Genomic DNA, 22,942 nt, shown 5'->3' on the forward strand with positions numbered 1-22,942 from the left:
GGTGCTTCCAGAGTAGCAGGCCTGGGTGGGACAGTGTGCTTGTGGAGGGTCCATGCATCTGTCACCCTGTGTTTCTTCAGCAGGTGGCCTTAGGCGTTTCTGGGTTTACATGTGGCTGGGTCATGAGTGGTGCTGCTTGGTGTGCCTCGGGACCTCAAAATCTAGCCCTGTTGCTCACTGGCCCAGAGGCCTGGACCTGGCATCCCAGAGCCTCAGTTTCCCCAGCTGGACTAGAGGAGAGTGAGAGCTGCCACTGCAGGGTTGTGGGGAAGGGCCAGTGGGCAGAGCCCCCCAGATGGTGCCTGGCCCATGGTGAGCACTCAGAGTGTTAGGCTTTATTGTTGCCATCTCCATCTGCATGGGGGGGGTGGGAGGGTGTGTCCCACTGGGCCACTGTGGTCTGTGCACCTGGGGTGTGTCAGCTGCATGCTTCAGCCCCTCCCCCATGCCCTAGCATCGAGCAGAGCAAGCCCAGTCCTTGAGGCCCGGGAGAGCTGGGCAGGGGGCCCTAGGTGGGCGCTGTGTCCTCAGTCCATGGCCCAGCAGTGCCCCAGGGGTCGGGGCTGCTCCACTGGGCCCCTCCAGGCTCAGGAGCCTCCTGCCCGTGGCCCACGTGGGGTGGCGGGCGGCAGCCGCACCAGCACTTGCTCCGGGTTACCTGCCGTGTCCACTACGCGCAGATGTGGGAGGCCCAGGAAGGCCTCGGCGGCGATGCTCGTCATGTGAAGCCTGTTGGCCCTGGACAGAGAGGCGGTCAGGGCAGGTGGCAGGGGTGGGTGGCCACCATCCTGACCCACCCGGGCCCTCCCCTGCCCCCCCACCCCGCACCTGAGGAAGAGGGCGCGCAGGCGGGGCGTGCTGAGGAAGGCCTCAGGGCCTACGTGGCTGATGCGGTTGCCCTCCAGGTGCATCTCCTCCAGGGCCTGGGGCAGGTCCGGGGGCACAAAAGACAGCTCATTGTGGCTGAGGTCCAGTACCTGGGCAGGCAGGGCAGAGTCAGCTACATGGTGGCCCCAGGTCCCTGGGCCATTGGGCTCAGCAGCCCCCAGCCCCTCTCCTCACAGGCCCTCCTGGGGCAGGCCGTGTTCCAGGCACTGGGGACAGACAGACAGGTCCCCGCCTAATTCAGTGAGTTACTGACGAAGGTGGCATTTCCTCCACACCACACCCCTCATCGCCTTCTAACACTGTCATTTACTGATTATGATGGCCTGATGGCCATCTATTGCCTTGCTCCGTAACTGAGATGTTTTGGGAGGCTGGGGGGCAAGAGCTGTGGTGTTCAGTGCCCAGTGGCTGCATCTCCGCTGCCTAGAGCAGTGCCTGGCACCCACAGATGCTTCTAGAAGTGGAAATGGTAGTGCCAGAAGCTAGAAGCTGAGGTGTTCCCTAGGGAGATGGAGGGGATAGTGGCAGAGGACCAGGTGTCAAGGACAACAGAGGCAAAGTCCTGGTGGCCCATTCTGTCTCAGCTACCCCAGGGCTGGCCCATAGTGGGGACAGGCCCTTGGCATGGGGAAGAACTTGGCAGGCAGCGGAGGGGTGGGGACAGCATGGCTAACCAGCCTGCCCCTGACCTGGAGGGCCTGCAGCTCATGCCAGGTGCCGGGCCCAATGTCACCGACCCGGAGCCGGTTGTGCGCCAGGCTGAGCTCCCGCAGCTGGTCCAGGCCGGCCAGTGGTTCGGGCTCGAGCACCCGCAGCTGGTTGCGCTGCAAGCGCAGAGCATGCAGGCCAGTCGGCAGGCCCATGGGCAGCCGGGTCAGCTGGTTGCCAGCCAGGTCGAGGCTACGCAGGCTGCGCAACCGGTGGAAGGCCTGGCGGTGCACGCGGGCGCTGGCCAGGCGGTTGTAGGCCAGGTTGAGCTCCGCCAGGCCAGGCGTAGAGGCCAGGTCACGGGCGCCCAGCGCAGCCACACGATTGTGGGGCAGCACCAAGGCGTGCAGGCGGCGGGGCAGCGCCAGGGGCACGCGGTCCAGCCCATTGCCATAGAGGTGCAGCGTGTGCAGGCCCCGCAGTGGCCGCAGCGCCCCAGTGGGCAGCCCGGAGCTTCCCAGCTCGTTGTGCTGCAGTAGCAGGTACCGCAGACCCCGCACCCTGCGTAGCCGAGCCGCCTCCACCCGCCGGATGCGGTTTCGGCCCAGGTGCAGGACAGCCAGGGTCTGGGGCAGGCCGGCGGGCACCGTGGCCAGCTGGTTGTGGGACAGGTCCAGGTACTCGAGGCTGTGCAGCTTGCTGGTGGGAGAGAGGGTCAATTTCGGGCCAAGCACTCAGAGTAGGGACCTGACAGATCTTGCAGGGGACAATGATGGGGAGGGGTCCTCAGATTTAAGCTGGAGATTTCAACTTGAGGGTCATGAGTTGGGGGATCTGGGTGGGAGGGAAATTTGGGGTGCTCAGGGCAGATCCCAGCCTGAGAGCTCTGGAGAGGACCAGGAGACAGTCCTGGGTCCAAGAAAAATGGGTGTGGCAGCTGTGACATCAGCTAATGAAACCTCAGTGCAAGGTAGTAGGGAACAAGGACACCTGCCCCGTGTGCAGGAGGCACTCACCAAATGAGGCCTTGAGTTAGGAGCCATACAGGGGAGGGGGACAGAAGGTTGGGACACCCTCCAAAGTATACATACTCAGGCTCCTCTACCCCTATGAGGCGGCACCTGAAGGTTGTGGCATCCAAGCCATTGTCTGTCAGTTGGTTGTGCTGGAGGTAGAGCTCACGGAGTTGTGTCTGGCGGCTGAGGGCTCCGCGGGGCACCTTGGAGATGAGATTGTTCTGGAGAAGGGAGAAGAGGATGAGACAGAGGGTCTGGGAGAGATGACAGAGGGGAGCCACAGAAGGTTCTTCAGTAAGGGAGTGGCAGGGAGCTGGCCTTGAGCAAGGCTGCCCAGCGAGTGTTGCAAACAACCCATGTCAGTGGAAGTGATTCAAAGAAAGGCCATTCTGACTGCTGGGATTTGGGGGGCATTTGGGAGAATGGAAAGTGAGGGGTGCCCCAGGGCAGAGGTGAAGGGGGCCTGAGCCCCGGTGGGAACACGGGGCAGGGAAGTGAAGGAGGGGCACCTGCAGGTGGAGCCGCTCTAGGGAGGGCGGCAGGCTCGGTGGCAGGTAGCTGAGCCGGTTGCTTGAGAGACTGAGGGTGGCAATGGCCTCGGAGCCGTGGAAGGCGTCGGGTGGCAGCCCCGCGTTGTTCAGCTGGTTGTTGTGGAGGTACACGGACCTGAGGGGAGCCAGGCTCCGGCCACCGGCCAGCCCCCCGCCTCCCCGCAGCCCCCTACTCCCACCCCAAACCCAGTTCAGGGCCACCTTCAGCGTGCGAGTGTGTGTGTAAGTGTCCAACTGTGTGTGCAAGTGTGTGTGTAATTGTGTGGGCACTTGTAAGCCTGTGAGTGTGTTTGAGTACACTCACACGTGTGTGCATGTGAGAATATGCATGTGTGTATATATGAGTGTGTTAGTGTGGATGAGTGTGAGACTGTGTGTGCAGGTGGGTGTGTATGTGAATGAATGCACATGTATGTATATGTGAGTGTGTTCATTGGATGTGTGCATCAGTGTGTGTGTGCATGTGTATATATGTGTGTTGGATGTGTGTATGAGAGAGTACGTATAGGTGGGTGTGCATGTGAATGTGAGTGTGTGGGTGCGTGTGTGTATGTGAATGTGTGTGCATGTGTGTACCCGCCTGCAGCCTGCAGTTCTCCGGACACAGCATAGCGGGCCCTTTCTGCACCCTTGGACCCCAGGGTAGAACTCTGCCCCCTTACATACCCCCAGGGAAAGGACTTAACCGCCCCCCCAGCCCCTCAGAATGGGACAGCGACCCTTGCCACACCTGAGGGTGGGGGGCTGGGGCCAAGCGGGGCCAGGGGCTACCTGAGCGCCGGCTTCTCCCCGAAGGTCAGGGGGAAGATCTCCATCATTTGGTTGGCAGCCAGATCGGCCACGCGGAGGGAGCGGGGCAGGAACTGGGGGGCCACGGAGAGCTGCGGGAGCACAGCCCATAGCGCTGGTCCCTGTGCGTCCCATCCCATCCCGGGCTCTTCCCTGGGCTGCTCCCTGGCTGGGCGGGGCCTCGATGCAGCTGGGGACTCACCTTGTTTTGGGCCACGTAGATGTGCTGCAGCTGCGTAAGGGACTCGAAGGCTTCATCGGGCAGGCCTGCGGGGGGCGGGGGTGGTGAGGGGCCCCCAGGCCTGGCCTTGCTGGCTGTGGTGGTGGTGGGGGCTGGGCTCCCCAGGGCCCCACGCTGAGAACTGACAGAGGCTCCGCCGGCTCTCAAGTCCTCCTGCCCCCACCCCTACTCGAAAGCCACATCGCCCCCTCCAGCCTCCCCGCGGCCCCCCCCCCCCCCCCGAGTTTCCGTCCTGCTCAGCAAAGGGCAGTTCTGGGAACTGCCACAGAGCTACCCGCAGCCTGGGCGGGGGAGGGGGCCGGCAGCTGCGACCTCACCCTCGGAGGAGATGAGGTTGTTGTGGAGATTGAGGGTCCGCAGGCTGCTGAGGCGCGACAGCTCGTTGTAGGGCAGCTCCTGCAGCTGGTTGTTCTGTGGGACGGGGGTGGGGACGGTCACACCCCTGACCCTGGGACCGCTCGCTGCCAAGTGACCCCAAACCCTGATTCTCAACTCCCCATGAAGGCAGACAAGCCCAACCAACACCCCAGTCACCCTGACCCCAAGCAGCCCTGTAACTGCCAAGGCCTTGAGCCCCTGAGACTCCCACCATCAACCCCAAATGCCCCAACACCTCAACGGTGGACCCCAAATGCCCCATCAACTGACCTTGACCAAAAACAACCCCATAACCACCAAGACCTTGGTCCCAACACCCCATCACCCCACAATCAATCCCACCCAAACATCACCTAAATGCCAAGATGTTGACCACCCCATGCCCCCATAATCAACCCCAAACTCCTCATCACACGACACCAAACAACCCCATAACCGCCAAGATGCTGACCCCAACACCCCCTAACCCTCAGCCCCGCCCACGTGGTGTCTCTATCCCCAACCCCTCTGTCCCCTGGCACGCGGTCAAGGCCAACCTCCAGCGCTGCCACCTCCTCACTCGCTCCCGCAGGCGGGCTCTGTGCACGCCCTGCCAGCACCTCTGGCCTCTGGGTCTCACCCCCCTGATCCCCACCCTTCCCGGGGAGTCCCTTCCCGGGGCTCCACCTGCAGAGAGAGGTGTTGCGCAGCTCTGGTGATGTTGTCTGGGAACACCCGAAGGTCCAAGCCATTGCAGTCCACAGTGTCTGCCCGGGGACAGGAGCAGCGCGGAGGGCAGGCCCGGGGCGGGGGCTGCGAGCTCTCCCCCAGGTGGGGGAAGGCGGCATCCTCCATGCCAGGGGTGGCCAGGGGGCCCAGCCACAGCAGAAGCAGCAGCAGGCTTAGCCACTGGGAGGGGAGGGAGGGATCAGCGGGTCCCCAGGCTGGGCACAGGGTCGCCATGGCGACTGCAGCATCCCCTCCTCCGGGGAGGGACTGGGTGGCAGGGCAGGCATGGGTGGCAATAGCCAGCTGGCAGAGCTGGGGTGGGGGGGGCAGGCAGGCCCCACCCTCAGAACCTCCCGTGCCCCACCTTACCATAGCCGGACCCACTCTGCCGTCTCGCCCGAGCTGCCGACCAGGGCTTCCTAATGGAAACCAGGCGGTCACCTCCTGGAGCCTCTGCTGTGGCTGCCACCGCCCCCCATCTCTCAGCCCAGGCCACCCCCCCATACACACACACACAGCCTGTTCTCCCAAGGACTCAGGGGACGCTGGCCCACCCGCTTCTCAGCCCTGGGGAGGGCGGGCAGGCGGCCGGATGGGGTGGTAAGGACAGGCCAGCCCGTCCCCTCGGTCCCTCGCCCCCCCGCAACAACCACCCCAGCTCTGCTTTCGTAACCTCAGCCAGCCTGGGCTGGGCCTCGGGAACAAGGAATGTTTGGGGAAAAGCTGAGATTCGCCCTGTCTGGTATTTGGGCCGACCACAGGAGTAGGGGTGTGGAAGGAGGCGTGGGGGAGGCTTTGGGGCACAGGGGCATCCCCAAGGAGGAGCTGGGCCGGCAGTGAGGGGTCAGGAGGGGAGCCTGGGCTCAGCCCTCCCACCCAGACACCAGCCTGGGGGTGGGTGGGCTCTGGACCAGGTCTGCAGCCTCAGCCCCTCCTCCCCTCTGCTGGGCAGTCCCGCTGGCAGCCAGACACCCCCCTCCCCAAATGGCCACAGCCACTCAAAAGGAAATTACATGTATCCAGGCACCAGCCTGGTGGTTAAGGGTGTGAACTCAGTGCAAGCCTGCCTGGGTCTAAACCTGGGCCCTGTCACCTCTTTGGGCCTCAGTTTCCCTCTCTGTAAGGTGGGATCGTGGTTGTCTTACGCCACAGTGGTGGTGTAAGGATTGAATGAGGGGGTGCAGATGAAGCCTCAACATGGGAGTGGGGTGTGCCGTGGGATGGTGGTGAGGAAGCCAGTCTCTGCCCAAGGTCAAATCCCCTTGTTCCACCACTTACCAAGGGGGCGACTTCAATCAAGTCCCCTTCCTGCTCAAATCTCAGCTTTCCCACACGTAAAATGGGGACAACAGAGAGCCCTCTCCCTCAAAGGGCTGTCATGAAGCAAAAAGAGGTAGTGGCAGAACATTCTAAGATTGGTGTCTGCTCAGCTTGGGAGTGGCTGAGACACCAGGCTGGGCTGGGCAAGAGCAGGGACGAGGTTGGGGTCTCCCAGAAGGAGAGTTTGAGATGAGGATTGAGTGCATTTATTCCAGAGAAGATAGGCAGTGACACAGGGATGGGAAACGCTGAGTAGCCTGAGGAAGAGCGAGACCCCGTCTCTACCAAAAATTTAAAAATTACCCAGGTTTGGGCTGGGCACGGTGGCTCACGCCTGTAATCCTAGCCCTCTGGGAGGCCGAGGCAGGTGGATCGCTCGAGGTCAGGAGTTCGAGACCAGCCTGAGCGAGACCCTGTCTCTACTAAAAATAGAAAGAAATTATCTGGCCAACTAAAAATATATATAGAAAAAATTAGCCGGGCATGGTGGTGCATGCCTGTAGTCCCAGCTACTCGGGAGGCTGAGGCAGTAGGATCGCTTAAGCCCAGGAGTTTGAGGTTGCTGTGAGCTAGGCTGACGCCACGGCACTCACTCTAGCCCGGGCAACAAAGTGAGACTCTGTCTCAAAAAAAAAAAAAAATTAGCCAGGTTTGGTGGCATGCACCTGTAGTCCCAGCTACTTGGGAAGCTGAGGCAGGAGGATCACTTGAGCCCAGGAGTTGGAGGCTGCAGTAAGCTAGGATGACACCACTGTATTCAGGACTGGATGACAGAGTGAGACCCTGTCTCAAAAAAAAAAAAAAAGAAAGAGAGAGAGAGAAGGAAAAAGAAGGAAGGGAGGGGGGAAGGGAGGGGACTGGGAATGAACTCATAGGATTGGGAAGCAGAAATTGTCTTCTTGGCTGAGACATCTGGGGCAGAGGGTTGCCAGATCTGTTGGATCGGTTCCCACATATGCCCATTGGTCCCTTTGGTATCTGTTGGTTTTCCCAAATGCAGAGTCTGGAAGGTATCTCAAAGACTAGTCTTAGATTTTACAATAGCAATCTATAGACGCGACTGGGGAAGTCACAGATCTCACACCAGTCAAGGATACATGACTCTTAAGCAGTAAGTGAATACAGGAAGGCAAGCCAGGGAACAATGGCTAGGTTTGTTTTTTTTGTAACCATGCCTGTAGCTTTGCAGAGTTCAGGCCCCTACCACAGTTCCCATCTTGCAGCCTTTTATTCATTTTATAAAGGGCAGTTTCATGTTGAAATCCTAACCCCCAAGGCGATGATATTAAGAGGTGGGGCTTTGGGGAGGTGATTAGGTTACGAGGGTGGAGCCCTCATGAATGGAATTAGTGCCCTTCCTGTTACAATGGCAATCAGATTTCAACATGTGTTTTGGTGGGTACAAACATTCAAACCATGGTGCTATGGCATACCCAAAAAACTCACCTATGAGCCCCCAAATTTCACTTTGGGCAGCAAGATGTTTATGCAATGAGATACAAATGGAAGTTGAGGGGCGGGTCACGCGCCCTCCTCAGTCTCCCACGCTTGTCCCTGCCACCCCCAGGCAAGTGTACTGGCAGGTGGATTCCTCTTCAGGAGCTACAATGTCCTTCTATATGTTTTACATGTTTAGTAGAAGATACATATCTTAAATGTGCATAAACCACAGCTCTACTGAGGCAGTAGCAATGATATGAAAGGAGAAGAAAGCACAAAGAGGGCACCAAAACCAGCTTGGAAGATGGAGGTCTCAGGAGGCTGCCTGGAAAAAGTTACATCTTTTTTCAATAACTAGAATATGGATAAATTTATCGGGATGCTCTCAACAGGAATAAATGATACATCATTGCTGTGTTTCTGACCTATCTAAAGAACTGAGACTGATTGGGTGCAGTGGCTCATACCTGTAATCCCAGCACTTTGGGAGGCCAAGGTGTGAAGATTGCTTGAGCCAGGAGTTTGAGATCAGCCTGGGCAACATAGTGAGACCCCATCTCTGAAAAAAAATTCACTGAATGTGGTGGTGTGTGCCTGTAGTCCCAGCTACTCTGGTAGGCTGAGATGGGAGGATCACTTAAGCCCAGGAGTTGGAGGCTGCAGTGAGCTATGATCATACCACTATGCTCCAACCTGGGCAACAGAATGAGACCCCGTCTATTAAAAAAAAAAAATAGAAACAAATAAAAAACCTGTGACAATGTCCAATGTTGGTGAGGATGCAGAGCAACTGGAATGCTCCTATATTGTTACCAGTGTGGATTGGTATAACCACTTTAGAAAACAACTGGGCACATACCAATAATTCCATTCCAATGTATGTGCCCCAGAGAAACTCTTTCCTGGGGAAATATGTACATGAGTGTTCTAGAAGCACTTAATATGGTAGCCTCCAAACTGGAAATATCCACATTTCTCATCACAGGACATTCACTACATGGAAGTGAGAATGAATGAACCCCAACTACACACAATATGATTAATTCCCAGCATCATACTGTTGAGTATAAAAGGCAAGTTATAGGAGACTACCACCATTATGAGTCCATTTGTATGAAAGGACAAAGCTGGCAAAACAAATAATATATCATGTACAGATACAAACTTATGGGACAGAGAGAACAAAATTCTAGAAGGTGGTTATCTTAGCAGAGGATAAGGTTAGGGGTCTTCAAGGATACTAGTAATATTTTTCTTCTTATATAGGTGGAGTGTACATATATTTTAAAATATTTTGTATATTCTCAATATTTGATAAAAGATGCCTGTGGGTAGATTGTATTATGATTTTCAGTGATGGCCATAACAATATCTCATATACCACGTGCTTTTCTTACAGTGTGCCCTTGGCTTCCCCCATCAAGGAATGGCTTCTAAATCACTTTCCCTTCAACCCAGGTGGATCTTTGTGCCTAATAAAATCAATAGAGTCTAGTGGGCCTCAGACATTGCAATATTTGAGTCTAGGTCATGACAGGTGATACAAATGTTTTCTGGTTCTGGTTCTGTCTCTCAGGGTTTGCCAGTGGAACCCAGCTGCCATGCTGTGAGGAAGCCCAAGACAATTGGAGAATCCACTCTGTTCTATTCTGACTAATAGTTCTAGCTGAGGTCCCTGCCAACAACCAGCAAGTGAGTGAGGAAGCCTCTGAGGTGGCTTTGGCTCCAGCCACTGTATGACTATAACTGTTGACAGACCTGGAGTGAAAACCACCCTGCTGAGCCTAGTCAGCACTTAGGACTATGAAAGAAAAATAATGATAAATGGGTATTGTTGTTTTACAGTGCTGTATTTGGGGTTGTTTGTTACACAGGAACTCATACAAAATCTTTTCCACTAGGGTAAGGACAGACAAGGGTCTGGAAAGGAGATGAAGGGGACCCCTGCATAGTTTTGCCATTCCAGGCAAGGAGGTCACTGGCAGAGAGGACCTGAGGCTGCCAGGACAAGAGAAACTTGGCCACAGTGTTGGAAAGTCACCTAGCCTGGGTTTCTAACAACTCTTGGGGAAGGCTTTGTTCCCCAAGGACCTAGGGTCTGCAGGAGGCATGGGAACCTCCTGCTAAAGACACACTTTGTTATTGTGATATTATAAGAAATATATATTTTGGTTTTGTCCAGCTTTCCTGGCACACAGCTCCTAAAACCCTTGGAATCTCTGTCAGGGCTGGGTTTTGAGAGAGAAATATTGTCCTGTTTCTTTGGCTCCTTGCTTGGAAGAATCACAAGCAGGGCTTGTGCAAGGGAGTGAACACAGACAGGAAGGAATTCCACACAAACTGCTGTCATTGTAGAAAAGAAGGAAGAGAGAAGAAAGCTACAAGATGGTAGAAAAGAAGGAAGCTACACAAAGTGAAAATACGTTCCAGAGAGAGGAATGGGTCAGTCTCCACGAGTGGAGGTTAAGGACTCCCAGGTGGTTTCCTTTTATTAGCCTGGTCTGGGGGAGGGCTTACAGGAGGTGTGGGATGTTACCAGATGATTAATAGACACGATTGTCAAGTGTTTGGTGTTTTCCTGGAGTCCCTTCCTGACTGGTTCCATCCCCAACCCCCTACCTCACTTCTCTGCTCCTAGGAACTGCCCTCTTGGCCTGTATCTGTCACCAGCAGATTTGATCCCGACCTAACAATCTCCAAAGTATAAGTGTCTTTTTGTATGCTAAGGAAATGACTGGTGGCTGGGGGCTCTTGGAGGGCCTCAGGAAGGGGGCTGGTTGCCAGGGGAACCAACCCTGTGATTAGAGTGTTGGAACTTTCAGCCCCACCCTCGACCTCAACCTTGGAAGGGAGAGGGGCTGAAGGTCGAGCTGACCACCGATGGCCAGTGATTTAATCAATCATGCCTACATGATGAAGCCTCCATGAAACCTCAAAAGGTCAGAGTTTGGAGAGCTCTTGGGCTGCAGAACACGTGGAGGGGCTGGAAGAATGGTGTGCCCAGAGAGCAAATGTTGCCCTGGGCATCTCTTCCATATGGCTGGTCCCAAGTTGTGTCCTCTTATAACAAATGCATAATAGTAAATAAAGTGCTTTCTTGAGTTGCATGATCCATTCTAGCAAATGATTAACCATAAGGAAGGAGGGGGGGAAGCCTTGTGGGACTGAGCCCTTAACCTGATACTATCTCCAGATAGATCCTTCCAGAATTGGGATAAATTGCAGGACACCAAGTTGGTGTCCTGGAGGATTGTATGATAGAGGAGAAGCATCCCCCCACCATCATCTGGTGTCAGAACTGAAGCACTGAGAGTGATGTGAGTATAGAAGGAAAAACTGTTTTTTGTGGGCGTAGAGGAACAGGGTCTCACACTGTCCCCCCAGCTAGAGTGCTGTGGTGTCAGCCTAGCTCACAGCAACCTCAAACTTCTGGGCTCAAGGGATCTTCCTGTCTCAGCCTCCCAAATAGCTGGGACTGCAGGTGCGAGCCACCACGCCTGGCTAATTTTTCTATTTTTAGTAGAGATGGGGGTCTCACTCTTGCTCAGGCTGGTCTCGAACTCCTGACCTCAAACAATCCTCCCACCTCAGCCTCCCAGAGTGCTACGATTACAGGTGTGAGCCACTGCACTTGGGCAGAAAAACAGGTTGATTTTTCTCTCACCTATATACATGTTTAACTAACTTCTCCTGAGTCTTCCCCATTTCAGAAAATGGCAGTACCATTTTGCGAAATATTCCACCCAAATGCTAAAGTCATCTTTAATTCTGCTCTTCTTGCCTCTGTCCCAATATCTAGTCCATGAACATGACCCATTTGCTCTGAATATGGCCACCTTTCTCCATTTTCACTGTTAGTACCTGAAACCCTTCCCCTGCCCCACTCTTTAATTTTTTTTTCTTTTCTTTTGAGACAGGGTCGTGCTCTGTTGCCCAGGCTGGAGTGCAGCGGTGTAATCACAGCTCACCATAACCTAGAATTCCTGGGCTCAAGTAATCCTCCTGCCTCAGCCTCCTGAGTAGCTGGGACTACAGGTGTGCACCACCACGTCCAGCTAATTTTTTGTATTTTTTATAGAGGTGGGGTCTTGCTATGTTGCCCAGGCTGGTCTTGAACTCCTGACCTCAAGCAAGCCTCCTGCCTTGGCCTTCCAAAGTGCTGGAATTACAGGCATGAGCCACCATGCCCAGCCAAAAAATTTTCTATTTTGAAATAATTTTAGATTTACAGAAGATCTGCCAAGATGGTACAGAGAGTTCTTTTATATCTGTCACCCAACTTCCCCTGGTGTTGACATCTTGCATAACCATGGTACATTTGTCACAACTAAGAGATTAACTAACCTTGTTACAGTGTTATTCAGTAAATTGTGGACTTAAATTTCAATTTCACCAATTTTCTCTTGATGTCCTTTTTCTGGCCCAGGGTTCTATCCAAAGCATCACATTACATTTAGTTGTCACATCTCCTTAGTATCCACTGATTTGTGACAGTTTCTTGGTCTTTTTTTTTTCTCATGCCCTTGACAACCTGGAAGTATACTTACTGGTCAGGTATTTTGTAAAATGTCCTTCAATTTGGGACAAATGTCTAATGCCATCTCATGATTCAATTGAGGTTATAGGTTTTGGGGATGGTATCAGACAGGTCCAAGTGTCCTCCCCTTCACATGTCAGGGGCCCATGATGTCAACATGACTGGTGATGTTGACTTTGATTACTTGGTTAAGGCAGTAGATTCCAGGTGTCTCCAGTGTCAAGTTACCTTTTTCCCCCTTTCAGTGCTTTATTTCTTAGAAGTGAGTCACCAAATCCAGCCCATACTTAAGGAGGGGAATTAAGCTCTTGGAGGGAGGAGTAGCAAATAATTTATGCACATATCTTAAAAATCCCCTGGTAATTAATATTTTGGGAGAGATACATGGAGGGTAGGTAAATGTCCTGTTTCTCCTTAAAGTTTCATCTACTACATTTAGCATCCATTGGTGGATCTTGCCTGCTGCAGTTATCACTGTGATGTTTGCCTAAGGGTGATTTTCCATTTCCCTCATTCCTTCTACATTTATTAATAAGACATCTTCTATAAGGAAGGTTGGTTCTTCCTCTTCCCATTTATTTATTCAACCATTTATTTATATCAGTATAAACTCATGAGTATTTATTTAATTCTTTGGATCACAGTGATCTTTTCAATCTCATATCAGAGTCCATCATCTACTGAAAACCTTCTAGTGGCTTCCTTTTATGCTTAAGGGTAAAATCTATATGCTTACTTACCTTCAAGCCCCCTAAACTCCCTACATATTTTGAGGTCCTCTGTTTTCCTTGCCCACTTTTTTCCTTGCTCATTCCTGCCGTGGCCCAACCAGTTTATTTAAAATCACTTGGCCGAGCATCGTGGCTCACACCTGTAATCCTAGCACTCTGGAAGGCCAAAGCAGGTGGACCGTTTGAGCTCTGGAGTTCGAGACCAGCCTGAGCAAGAGTGAGACCCCCGTCTCTACTAAAAAAATAGCAAGAAATTAGCTGGACAACTAAAAAATATATATATAGAAAAAATTAGCCAGGCATGGTGGTGCATGCCTGTAGTCCCAGATACTCGGGAGGCTGAGGCAGTAGGATTGCTTGAGCCCATGGGTTTGAGGTTGCTGTGAGCTAGGCTGACGCCATGGCTCTCCAGCCAGGGCAACAGAGTCAGACTCTGTTTCAAAAATAAAACAAAATACAATAAAATCACTTATTCGCACCACCTCAATCCCCCTGAAACTTTTTGTTTTGTTTAGTTTTGCTTTTTTTTGAGACAGGGTCTCACTCTGTCACCTGCAGTGGTGTCATCATAGCTCACTGCAACCTCAAACTCCTGGGCTCAAGAGATCCTCCTGCCTCAGCCTCCCTAGTAGCTGGGACTATAGGTGTGCAGCATCATGCCTTGGTAATTTTTTCTATTTTTTGGTATCAACTGGGTCTCATTCTTGCTCAGTCTGGTCTCAAACTCCTGATCTCAAGCAATCCTCCCGCCTTGGCCTCCCAGAGTGCTAGGATTACAGGCGTGAGCCACCGTGCCTGCCCCCCTTGAAATTTTGTCTTTGCTGGAATATTCCTCCTCCTCACCTTCGTGGGACCTTTCTCCAACTGACCTGTGTAAACAATCTTCTTCCTTCCCCTCTCATACCCTAACTGGAATTAGATATATATTTCTTTGTGTATCATTTGTCTTGCTCACTGCTGTAACCCCAGAATGTAGAACATAGTAGTTGTTCAATAAATACTTGTTGACTAAATGAATGCATAAGCCTAGAAGAGCAGGGAGAGAGAGGGGCATTTATTTCCTCTCTGGTTATAGTAACAGCAGCTTGCATCTATGGTGTACACGTGCCAAGTACTCGGGAAAACTACACTTTAGGTTTCTGTTTCATCACGTGTAAAATGAAGATAAAATAATCTATCTCCAAGACTGTTCGGAAGATGAAATCAGCTAATGTACACGAAGACTATGCTCACAGCTGACATTCAACAATTATTTGCAGTACCGCCATCTGTACAATGGGCATAACAGGGCCCTACCACATAGAACTGTTGGAAGCGTGGAACCGTGTTCTGCACATATAAAGCGATACGTGATTGATGCTATCACTGTCATTCTCATCAGCCCACCAGCCCTCACATAGGAAAGATGCTTTCATCGCATCTCACCTTTTCTCTATTTTTTAATTTTGTTTTTTGCAAATCCCTTTCCTTGGCCTGGCTCGGCCGCCAAGGATGCTAGTCAGGCCTCTGCCCACCGGGTCTGGGCGCAGATAGCCCTGGGCTGGGGACTCCTGGCCCTTCTGCACCACAGGCTCCCATCGCCCAGCCCACAGACCTGGACCGCCCGCGGTCTCCATGGAAACCCACTAGCCACGGGGGGACTGAGACGCTATTGAGATCGACAGCTATCTTCACCTATCAGATCAAAGTTTTCTGGGCGAGGAAAGCAAACGGGGCTCCTAATTGGTGCGTCCTTGGGGGAGGGCGGGAATACGGCGACGGGCCGCAGGGGCTGTTATCTTTGCTACCAATCAAGAGCCGAGACGGCTCTGATGGACAGGCATAGCGCGAGTGCGGGCTTTCACTGAACCGGCGGGCCGCTGTCTCGAGAATGGGCCAATGAGGAGACGGCGGGGGTGGGGCGAAGGGGCCGGTTGCTCCGGAAGTGGAGGGAGGGGGTGAAAATGGCGCCCAGCTCGAAATCGGAGCGGAACAGCGGGGCCGGGAGCGGCGGCGGCGGCCCCGGGGGAGCCGGGGGGAAGCGCGCAGCAGGGCGGCGGCGGGAGCATGTCCTCAAGCAGCTGGAGCGGGTCAAGGTGAGGCCTGGAGCCTGGGAGGAGGGCGCCGGAGGGTGGGGAGTAGGGACGAGGGAGGCGGAGGGAGGGAGGGCGTTCGCGGAGTGAGGGGTTGGGGGCGGGGCCCCAGGGGAGGGGGCTTGGATTAGGGGCCGGGCGGGGCCCCGGGGAGGGGGTTTGAATGGAGGGAGCCCAGGCCGGGGCTTGGATGGAGGAGGCTGGGGCGAGTCGCCAGCATAGGGGCTTGGATGGAGGGGATTGGGGGCGGGACCCCGGGGAGGAGGCTCCTAGCGAGGGAGCCCTAGAGGCCGCAGGAAGTCAAGAGGAATGGGCGATCCAGGTTGAGACCCATTTTTCAAAGCCCTGCTCCCTTGGCCCCTCCGTCATGGAACCTTCCCTCCCCCTTTGCAGAGCCCCTACCACCGGCTTTCGGCTTCCTCCACCCGGTGTTCCTTCTCTCTGTCCCAGCTCCGACCACACGGGAGCTGGAGTTCCTGTACCTGGGTCGGCCTCCTCCACTGCATGCGGGGGAGGTCCCTGGATAGGCCCGAGTCTTCCCCCGCAGAGTGGGAGCTACCTAAGCAGGGCTCTGTCTTCCCCATCAGACTGGAAACTCCCAGAGCTGGGGGATATCTCCCCCATCCGTTTGGGAGCTTTAGGAGGGCAAAGGTGTGACTCTCCTGTCAGGTGGGCAGTAACGGGCAAGACTGTCTCTGTGAACAGAGACTGAGGCTGGGAGCCCTGTCAGGGCAGAGCTGTGTCTCCCCCTTTTGACTGGGAGCTCCCTGAGTTGGGACAGTCTCCGCCCTCAGCCTGGGAGCTCCCGGGGCTTGGCTGTGGCTCCGCCCTTAGCTTGAACGCTCCTTGGGATTGTGTGTCTTCTTTCAGCCTGGGCCTCACTGACAGGGCTGTTTCCTCCATCAGACTGAGATCTCCTTGAGGGCAGGGCTGTTTCTGCCATCAGTCAGGGAGCTCCCCAGACAGGGCTTTTTCCCACCAGATTGGAATCCCTTGAAGGCAGGGCTTGTCTCCCATCAACCTGGGTAGGAAGACTCAAGGTGCTCTGATCCCCTAGTGCCTGGCTTATGCCTGTCTGTCCCTCGAAATCCTTCCTTGGTGACATTCCTTGGGATGAGGGAGTTGGGTGGAAGGTAGCAGTTAATTGGGAAGAGGGAATCCCGCAGGAGTTTTGGGTCATTGGTTAGGCTCACCATTCTGTCTGCCTCAGCTGGCCCCCAGCTGAGGCCAGGGCTGTCCCAAAGAGCCTGAGCCCCCCTTGTTTATAGGCTGGGATGGTCAGGGACAGGTGAATGCTGTTCAGGCCCCCATCCCAGCCTCCTTGGTGGGATGGACACCCACAGCTTAGTGCACCATGGGACAGTCTTCAGGGAGGGAGCCAAGTGGCCCGGCATGGGCCAAGGTGACTGAGGAGCCTTCCTGGGGAGGTGACACTGGGGTCAGGCAGGAGAAACCGAGGCTGAAGAGATGTGAGTGAGGATGCGAGGGTGGGTGGGTCTCAGGTGGAGGTGGAACCTCAGGTGAGGTCCACCTGGCTTCCCGATCCTCAGCTGTTCCCACCTCCCAGAGCTTGGCTTACCCTTGACTGTTATGGCGGGCAGGAAGTGGGCCTGTGCATCTGGGCTGGCCCCTGGGTGCCGCTCTGCCTCTCTGCCTTGGGTGAGGGGGCTGGGGGGCTGCAGATGGTGCCTGAAGAGCTCCGGCCGCCCCTTCCTCAGATCAGCGGGCAGTTGTCCCCTCGCCTCTTCCGGAAGCTGCCACCCCGGGTCTGCGTGTCCCTCAAGAACATTGTGGATGAGGACTTTCTCTATGCAGGGTGAGGCTGGGGCCGGGCTAGGGGTGCACCTGGCAGGGAGCAGTGGGCTCGCCCTGACCTGGCCACTGTGCTCCCTCCACCCCCACAGACACATCTTCCTGGGCTTTTCCAAGTGTGGCCGCTATGTCCTCTCCTACACCAGCAGCAGTGGGGATGACGACTTCTCCTTCTACATCTACCACCTGTACTGGTGGGAGTTCAACGTCCACAGCAAGCTCAAGCTGGTAGGGCCAGACCCTCCCCTGTGGGAGGTTCCAGTGTCATCCTGTCCTTCAAACAGTGTGACCTGGCAGGTCATAGCACCCCTCTGAGCCTCAGATTCCATGTGTGTTAAATGGTCATAATGTATTCATGAGGTCATTGTCAAGATTCCACATGTGAGGTTGAACCATATGAAATCACTTTTTTTTTTTTTTTTTGAGACAGAGTTTTGTTCTGTCACCCCAGGTCCCTGGGTAGAGTACAGTGTCATCGTAGCCCACTGCAACTTCAAACTCCTGGGCTCAAGCAGTCCTCCTGCCTCAGCCTCCTGAGTAGCTGGGACTCAAGATGTGCGCCACTGCGCTTGGCTAATTTTTCTATTTTTAGTAGAGATGGGGTCTCGCTGTTGCTCAGGCTAGTCTCAAACTCCTGAGCTCAAGCGATCCTCCCGCCTTGGCCTCCCAGAGTGAAATTACCACTTTTTTATGCTTCAAAATAGGTAAATGGTGGCAATTCCATTTGGTTCAGCACAGCATATAAAGCCCATAGAACATCATTGGCTCGGGCCAGGTGGGATGTGTTAGCTGTATCAGGGCCATGCAGGCTGCCACACTGGCTTTAACCTTGACCTCCTTGAACCTCCACAGGAGGTGGATGCTGTTAGCTTTGTTTACACATGAGCTCAGAGAGGTGAACGGGTTTTAGGGTAGGCTGGGCTTAGAACCAATATGTCTGGCCAAGTCCCCTCCTCCGGGACAGGGCTCCCATCAGCTGTGTCCCGTCCTGGGCCTGGCCTCCCCAGCCTGTCCTCAGGCAAGGCCCAGGGGTCTGGCCAGGGCTGCCTGCCCAGTTCCAGCCCTGATTCCAGCCCGGCGTCATGCAGCCTCAGGTCTGGACTGCTCCTGACCTTGGACTGACCATGAACATGCCGCTCAGGTCCGGCAGGTCCGGCTTTTCCAGGACGAGGAGATCTACAGTGATCTGTACCTAACAGTGTGTGAGTGGCCCAGTGATGCCTCCAAGGTCATCGTCTTTGGCTTCAAGTGAGACCTGGGGCTGGGGAGGCCGTGGATGGGTAGGGGAGGGCTGTAGCCAGCCCCTAGGTGTGGGCCAGGTGGCTGAGGGTGTGCTGGTCCCCAGCACGCGCTCGGCCAATGGGATGCTCATGAACATGATGATGATGAGTGACGAGAACCACCGTGACATCTACATCAGCACGGTGGCTGTGCCACCACTGGGTCGCTGTGCTGCCTGCCAGGATGCCAGCCGGGCCCACCCAGGTGAGGGGGCTGGGGACCCCGGGGGTGCAGGCTGCTGCTCCCTGTCCTGGGGCTGCAGGTGAGCTGCTGTGGCCTGTGTTGCTGCAGGCGACCCGAGCGCACAGTGCCTACGGCACGGCTTCATGCTGCACACCAAGTACCAGGTGGTCTACCCCTTCCCCACCTTCCAGCCCGCTTTCCAGCTCAAGAAGGACCAGGTGGTGCTACTCAACACCAGCTACTCCCTGGTGGCCTGCGCAGTCTCAGTCCACTCGGCAGGTAGGTCCTCTGTGGTCTGAGGACAGGCCAGCACCAGCTGCAAGGCCCTGGGCCTATTATCCTCTCATTCCACCTAGCAGTGCTCTGAGGCTGGTCCTGTTCCAGTCCCGAGATACAGACTAGGAGACTAAGGCACAGAGAGGTGAAGCCTTTTGCCCAAAGTCACACAGCCAGGAAGTGGGAATGCTGGGGTCCAAACGCAGCCACACCCCACAGAGCTATCCACTAGAACTTTCTGCAGGGCCCGGATGTCCCATATCTGTTGTTTCCACCACGGTCACCTCCAGTAGCCACTTGGAATGTGGCGCATGTGTCCGAGGAACTGAGCTTCTGCTGTTATTTAATTTTAGTTATTTTAAGTTGAAGTAGCCCAATGTGGCTGGGCAGCAAAGCACCACTTTCTCTTATAAAGAGCAGTGCTAATGAGACATCTCGTGGAGTGGCTGGTGGGCAGACGGCTGTCTTACATCTTTGATATTGGAGAAATGCCAGTGCAAATCACAAGATGTCCCTTGATGGTGACAAATGTTAGAAGGTCAGATAATTCTGCCGGCTCGAAGCAGTGGGAGAGAAGGGGGCTTTCGGGGCCACTTGGAATGGAATTGTGTCTGTGACCCAGTGGATCCACACTCAGGTTTCTCCCTCTGGGAGACTCTCACTGGGTCCATAAGGAACACATCCAAGGCTGCGGAGGCGGAGGTGGGGGCCACCTGGCATCCATCCCTGGGTATTGGGAAAGTAGGGCCTGTGGGGTGGGGGGCAGCTGGGAGAGCAGCAGTGAGAGCCCCCGAACGCATGTCCACGGGGCATGTGTCAAAGACGTGCATACATACATACCACCGGAGGGTGTTTCCTTGGCCATTTTCAACTTTCACCCCCCTCCCTGCCAGCATGGTGGGCCAGCACGGTGGTGGACAGGAGCCTGGACTCTCATAGTGTGACCCTGGACAAATCCCTCTCTGAGCCACAGTCTAGAGGACATGGGTCCCCTCTCCCAGGGTTGCTTGTGTGGGGCTTAGCCCCAGGGTGCTCAGTGAACATGTTGGGGTTCCCTATGTGACCCCCACAGTCCTCAGAGGAGCGTGTGGTCTCCAGATGGGTGGAGATTCAGCGTGTCTGTGCCACGCTGGCCTGGCGTGTGCTGGGAGGGAGAGGGCTGTGGAGTAGACACTTAGTGGCTCTGCCCGTCTTCACTGTAGACTCTCAGCGTCCCGAGGGCAGGAGTTCTGTCTGTCCTGTTCACTCCTGTGCCCTCGGTGTGGGGCATACACAGGAAGGGGGTTTGAATGGATGTGTCTGTGCACATGCGTGTGCGTGGTACATGTGTGTGTAAAGGTCTTTTCCCTTCTGGGTGTTTCAAAGTGATCTCTCAGACATAGGTAAGTCTTCTAGAAGGGTCTCCTCAAGGTGGATTTCTAAGAGCCCCGGCAGTGAGGGAAGGCGGAAGAATGTCCTGAACTTGAACTGGTTTACTGACCCCTTCTCCCACCTTCATCACTTTTCTTGTTCCAGGCGATAGCAGTTTCTGCCAAATTCTGTATGACCACACCACCTGCCCCCCGGCATCTCCCAGCCCGCCTGAGCCCCAGAGCCCAGAGCTGCCCCCCACCCTCCCCAGCTTCTGCCCCTACGACGTGGCCCCAGCCCAGCCCTCTGGTGCCCCTGAGCCCTCCCCCGCCATTGCCAAAGCCAAGGAGTTCGTGGCTGACATCTTCCGCAGGGCCAAAGAGGCCAAGGGTGGGGCCTCCGAGGAAGCTAGGCCACCCCCCTGCCCAGGGCCCTCAGGCAGCTGCTGCCCTGCACCCCCTGAGCCCCTGGCCCTATGTGGGGAGGCAGCACTCCAGGACAGCCCCCCTGCAGCAGAGGCCCCTGCCCCCGAGCCTGGCTATGTCAACTACACTAAGCTGTACTATGTGCTGGAGTCGGGAGAAGGGACGGAGCCAGAGGATGGTGAGCAAGGAGCCTGCCAGTGGCAGGGAGGGGGCCAGCCCGGTGCGGGGGTGCTCCTGGGCCACCCACCACTTCTATCCCCACTTCCTGCTTCTCCAGAGTTCGAGGATGACAAGATCTCCCTGCCCTTCGTGGTGACCGATCTCCGTGGCCGAAACCTTCGGCCCATGCGGGAGCGGACCGCTGTCCAGGTGGGTGCCGGGCAGACTGAGTGGCAGCCCCAGGGCGCCTGCTGAGGGGCAGTGGGTGTGACTCTCCCCTGGTCTCTGTGTCCACCTGCCCACAGAGCCAGTACTTGACAGTGGAACAACTCACGCTGGACTTCGAGTATGTCATCAACGAGGTCATCCGCCATGACGCCACCTGGGGCCACCAGTTCTGCTCTTTCAGCGACTATGACATAGTCATTCTCGAGGTGGGCCCAGGGCTGGGCAGGGTGGGCCCAGGGCCTTCTGCACGCTGAGGTCCCCCTCAGCAGCTGATGCCATCCTCCACCACCCCCAGGTCTGCCCGGAAACCAACCAGGTCCTCATCAACATTGGCCTGCTGCTCCTAGCATTCCCGTCCCCCACTGAGGAGGGCCAGCCCCGGTGAGTGGGCAGGAGCCCCCACTCCCCCTTGCCCAAGAGCGGCCGCATTCACACCCTTCAGTTTAGGCAAGAGGAGACATGAGAAGGCTGCCCTTTGTGCCACAACCTGGATGGGCCCCTCCACTGCTTCTCCAAAGACAGAAGCCCCTCAGGCTGGTCTAGGTGCTGGCTTGGAGACATGGTAGTTCCAGCCCTGCTCCTGTTTGCCTCCCTCCCTGCTGTAGACCAAAGACCTATCATACCAGCCTCAAGGTGGCATGGGACCTCAACACGGGCATCTTTGAGACAGTCAGCGTTGGCGACCTCACTGAGGTCAAAGGGCAGACCAGGTGAGGTGGGGCCAGGGGCTGGGGGTGGAGGCAGCAGGTAGGGCCACGAGAGCCACTCATCCCCTTGCCCCACAGCGGCAGCGTCTGGAGCTCCTACCGCAAGAGCTGTGTGGACATGGTCATGAAGTGGCTGGTGCCTGAGAGCAGCGGCCGCTACGTCAACAGGATGACCAACGAGGCCCTGCACAAAGGTGGGGTTTGGTGACCCTGGGATGGGCAGGGCCAGGCCGTCAGCAGCAGGGACGTGCACCCTCACCTGGGTGCCAGGCCAGGCCCAGAGCAGGCGGATTCATGAGTGTTGGCTGAACGGATGGGAAGGCTGGCCATACCAGTGGACCTCCTGGGATGGGGGTGAGGGGGGCGTAGACCAGCTCGGCAGGTGTGGGGCCTGGGAGCCCTCAGCCAGTTGTTCATTCACTCGACAGACAGGCATTTATGGCAGCAGGCTGGAGGCAGAGATGAACTCAGTGGGGTTCCTACCTTCTGGGTCTAGCATCAAGTCAGTTGGGGGGTGGCTGTGGAGCCTAGACAGCCAGCGACTCCACCTGTCCCTGCAGGGTGCTCACTAAAGGTTCTGGCGGACAGCGAGCGATACACATGGATCGTGCTGTGAGGGCCCGGCCGCCCTGGACACTGACTCCAACTACCTCCGCGGCCCGGGAGCTGGCCGCCCCCGGGCTGGCCTCTTCTTGGCCAGCCGACCACGACCGGCACTAGTGTTAGGCTGTGGGAAGGGGGCTGGACGGGGCAGCCCCTGGTGGCCTGAGAGTCTGGACGCTTTCTATTTATGCCTATTTAAGTTGGGAAGGGGCAGAGGGAGGGAGCCTCCTGCCCCACTGGCCTCCAGCACCCTGCTGTCACCCCAAGCTGGGCATGGGCCCAGGCTCCTTGTGCATTCGCCCCTTTCCCCAGCTACAGGTGTGAACATTGCCCTCGAAGAGGCCAAAAGGACCCCATTACCCCTCTGCCCGCCCCCAGCCCCTCACCCCCAGGTGACCACCCCCACTTCCGTCCTCTTCATGTAATAAATGTTTAATTTCCGAACCTCCCCAAGCGAGTTCTTGTGACTGCACCTGGGGGCCCAACAGAAGGCCCCCACCAAGGCCCGGCAAGTCAGCAGTAGACAAATATCACAGCGGAATTTATTGTGTTTTAAGAAAGACTACAAAAAGGTAGAAAACAGCTCGGCACACTAAACT

The 22,942-nt window shown here is 55.7% G+C and overlaps 2 protein-coding genes across 2 annotated transcripts; one reads left to right on the forward strand and one right to left on the reverse strand.

Annotated features, from left to right (window-relative positions):
- Positions 1-259: 259 nt before the first annotated feature.
- On the reverse strand, positions 260-5,399 carry PODNL1 (podocan like 1). Its single transcript, XM_045550669.1, has 9 exons — positions 5,178-5,399; positions 4,451-4,544; positions 4,095-4,159; positions 3,875-3,984; positions 3,062-3,218; positions 2,658-2,773; positions 1,578-2,235; positions 829-977; positions 260-738 (listed from the first exon to the last, which is right to left on the reverse strand). The coding sequence occupies exons 1-9, from the start codon at positions 5,343-5,345 to the stop codon at positions 588-590; spliced, it is 1,668 nt and encodes a 555-aa protein (XP_045406625.1). The 5' UTR covers positions 5,346-5,399; the 3' UTR covers positions 260-587.
- Positions 5,400-15,157: 9,758 nt separating this feature from the next.
- On the forward strand, positions 15,158-22,791 carry DCAF15 (DDB1 and CUL4 associated factor 15). The gene is made up of 13 exons (XM_045550670.1): positions 15,158-15,322; positions 17,038-17,135; positions 17,224-17,359; positions 18,273-18,379; positions 18,477-18,616; positions 18,704-18,874; positions 20,387-20,824; positions 20,924-21,015; positions 21,111-21,239; positions 21,329-21,414; positions 21,639-21,743; positions 21,819-21,934; positions 22,301-22,791. Exons 1-13 carry the CDS (start codon positions 15,191-15,193, stop codon positions 22,354-22,356), a joined length of 1,806 nt encoding a protein of 601 aa, XP_045406626.1. The 5' UTR covers positions 15,158-15,190; the 3' UTR covers positions 22,357-22,791.
- Positions 22,792-22,942: the final 151 nt, after the last annotated feature.

The sequence above is a fragment of the Lemur catta genome, chromosome 1 (genome assembly GCF_020740605.2).
Source record: "Lemur catta isolate mLemCat1 chromosome 1, mLemCat1.pri, whole genome shotgun sequence".
Lineage (NCBI taxonomy): Eukaryota > Metazoa > Chordata > Mammalia > Primates > Lemuridae > Lemur > Lemur catta.

Coding starts and splice junctions, on each gene's coding strand:
- PODNL1 (XM_045550669.1), bottom strand. CDS start 5,345: ATGGAGGATGCCGCCTTCCCCCACCTGGGGGAGAGCTCGCAGCCCCCG. Junction 3,219..3,874: donor GGGGAGAAGCCGGCGCTCAG/GTAGCCCCTGGC, acceptor GGCTCCCCTCAG/GTCCGTGTACCTCCACAACA. Junction 2,236..2,657: donor TTGGATGCCACAACCTTCAG/GTGCCGCCTCAT, acceptor CTCTCCCACCAG/CAAGCTGCACAGCCTCGAGT.
- DCAF15 (XM_045550670.1), top strand. CDS start 15,191: ATGGCGCCCAGCTCGAAATCGGAGCGGAACAGCGGGGCCGGGAGCGGC. Junction 18,617..18,703: donor TGCCAGCCGGGCCCACCCAG/GTGAGGGGGCTG, acceptor GTGTTGCTGCAG/GCGACCCGAGCGCACAGTGC. Junction 21,016..21,110: donor GGGAGCGGACCGCTGTCCAG/GTGGGTGCCGGG, acceptor ACCTGCCCACAG/AGCCAGTACTTGACAGTGGA.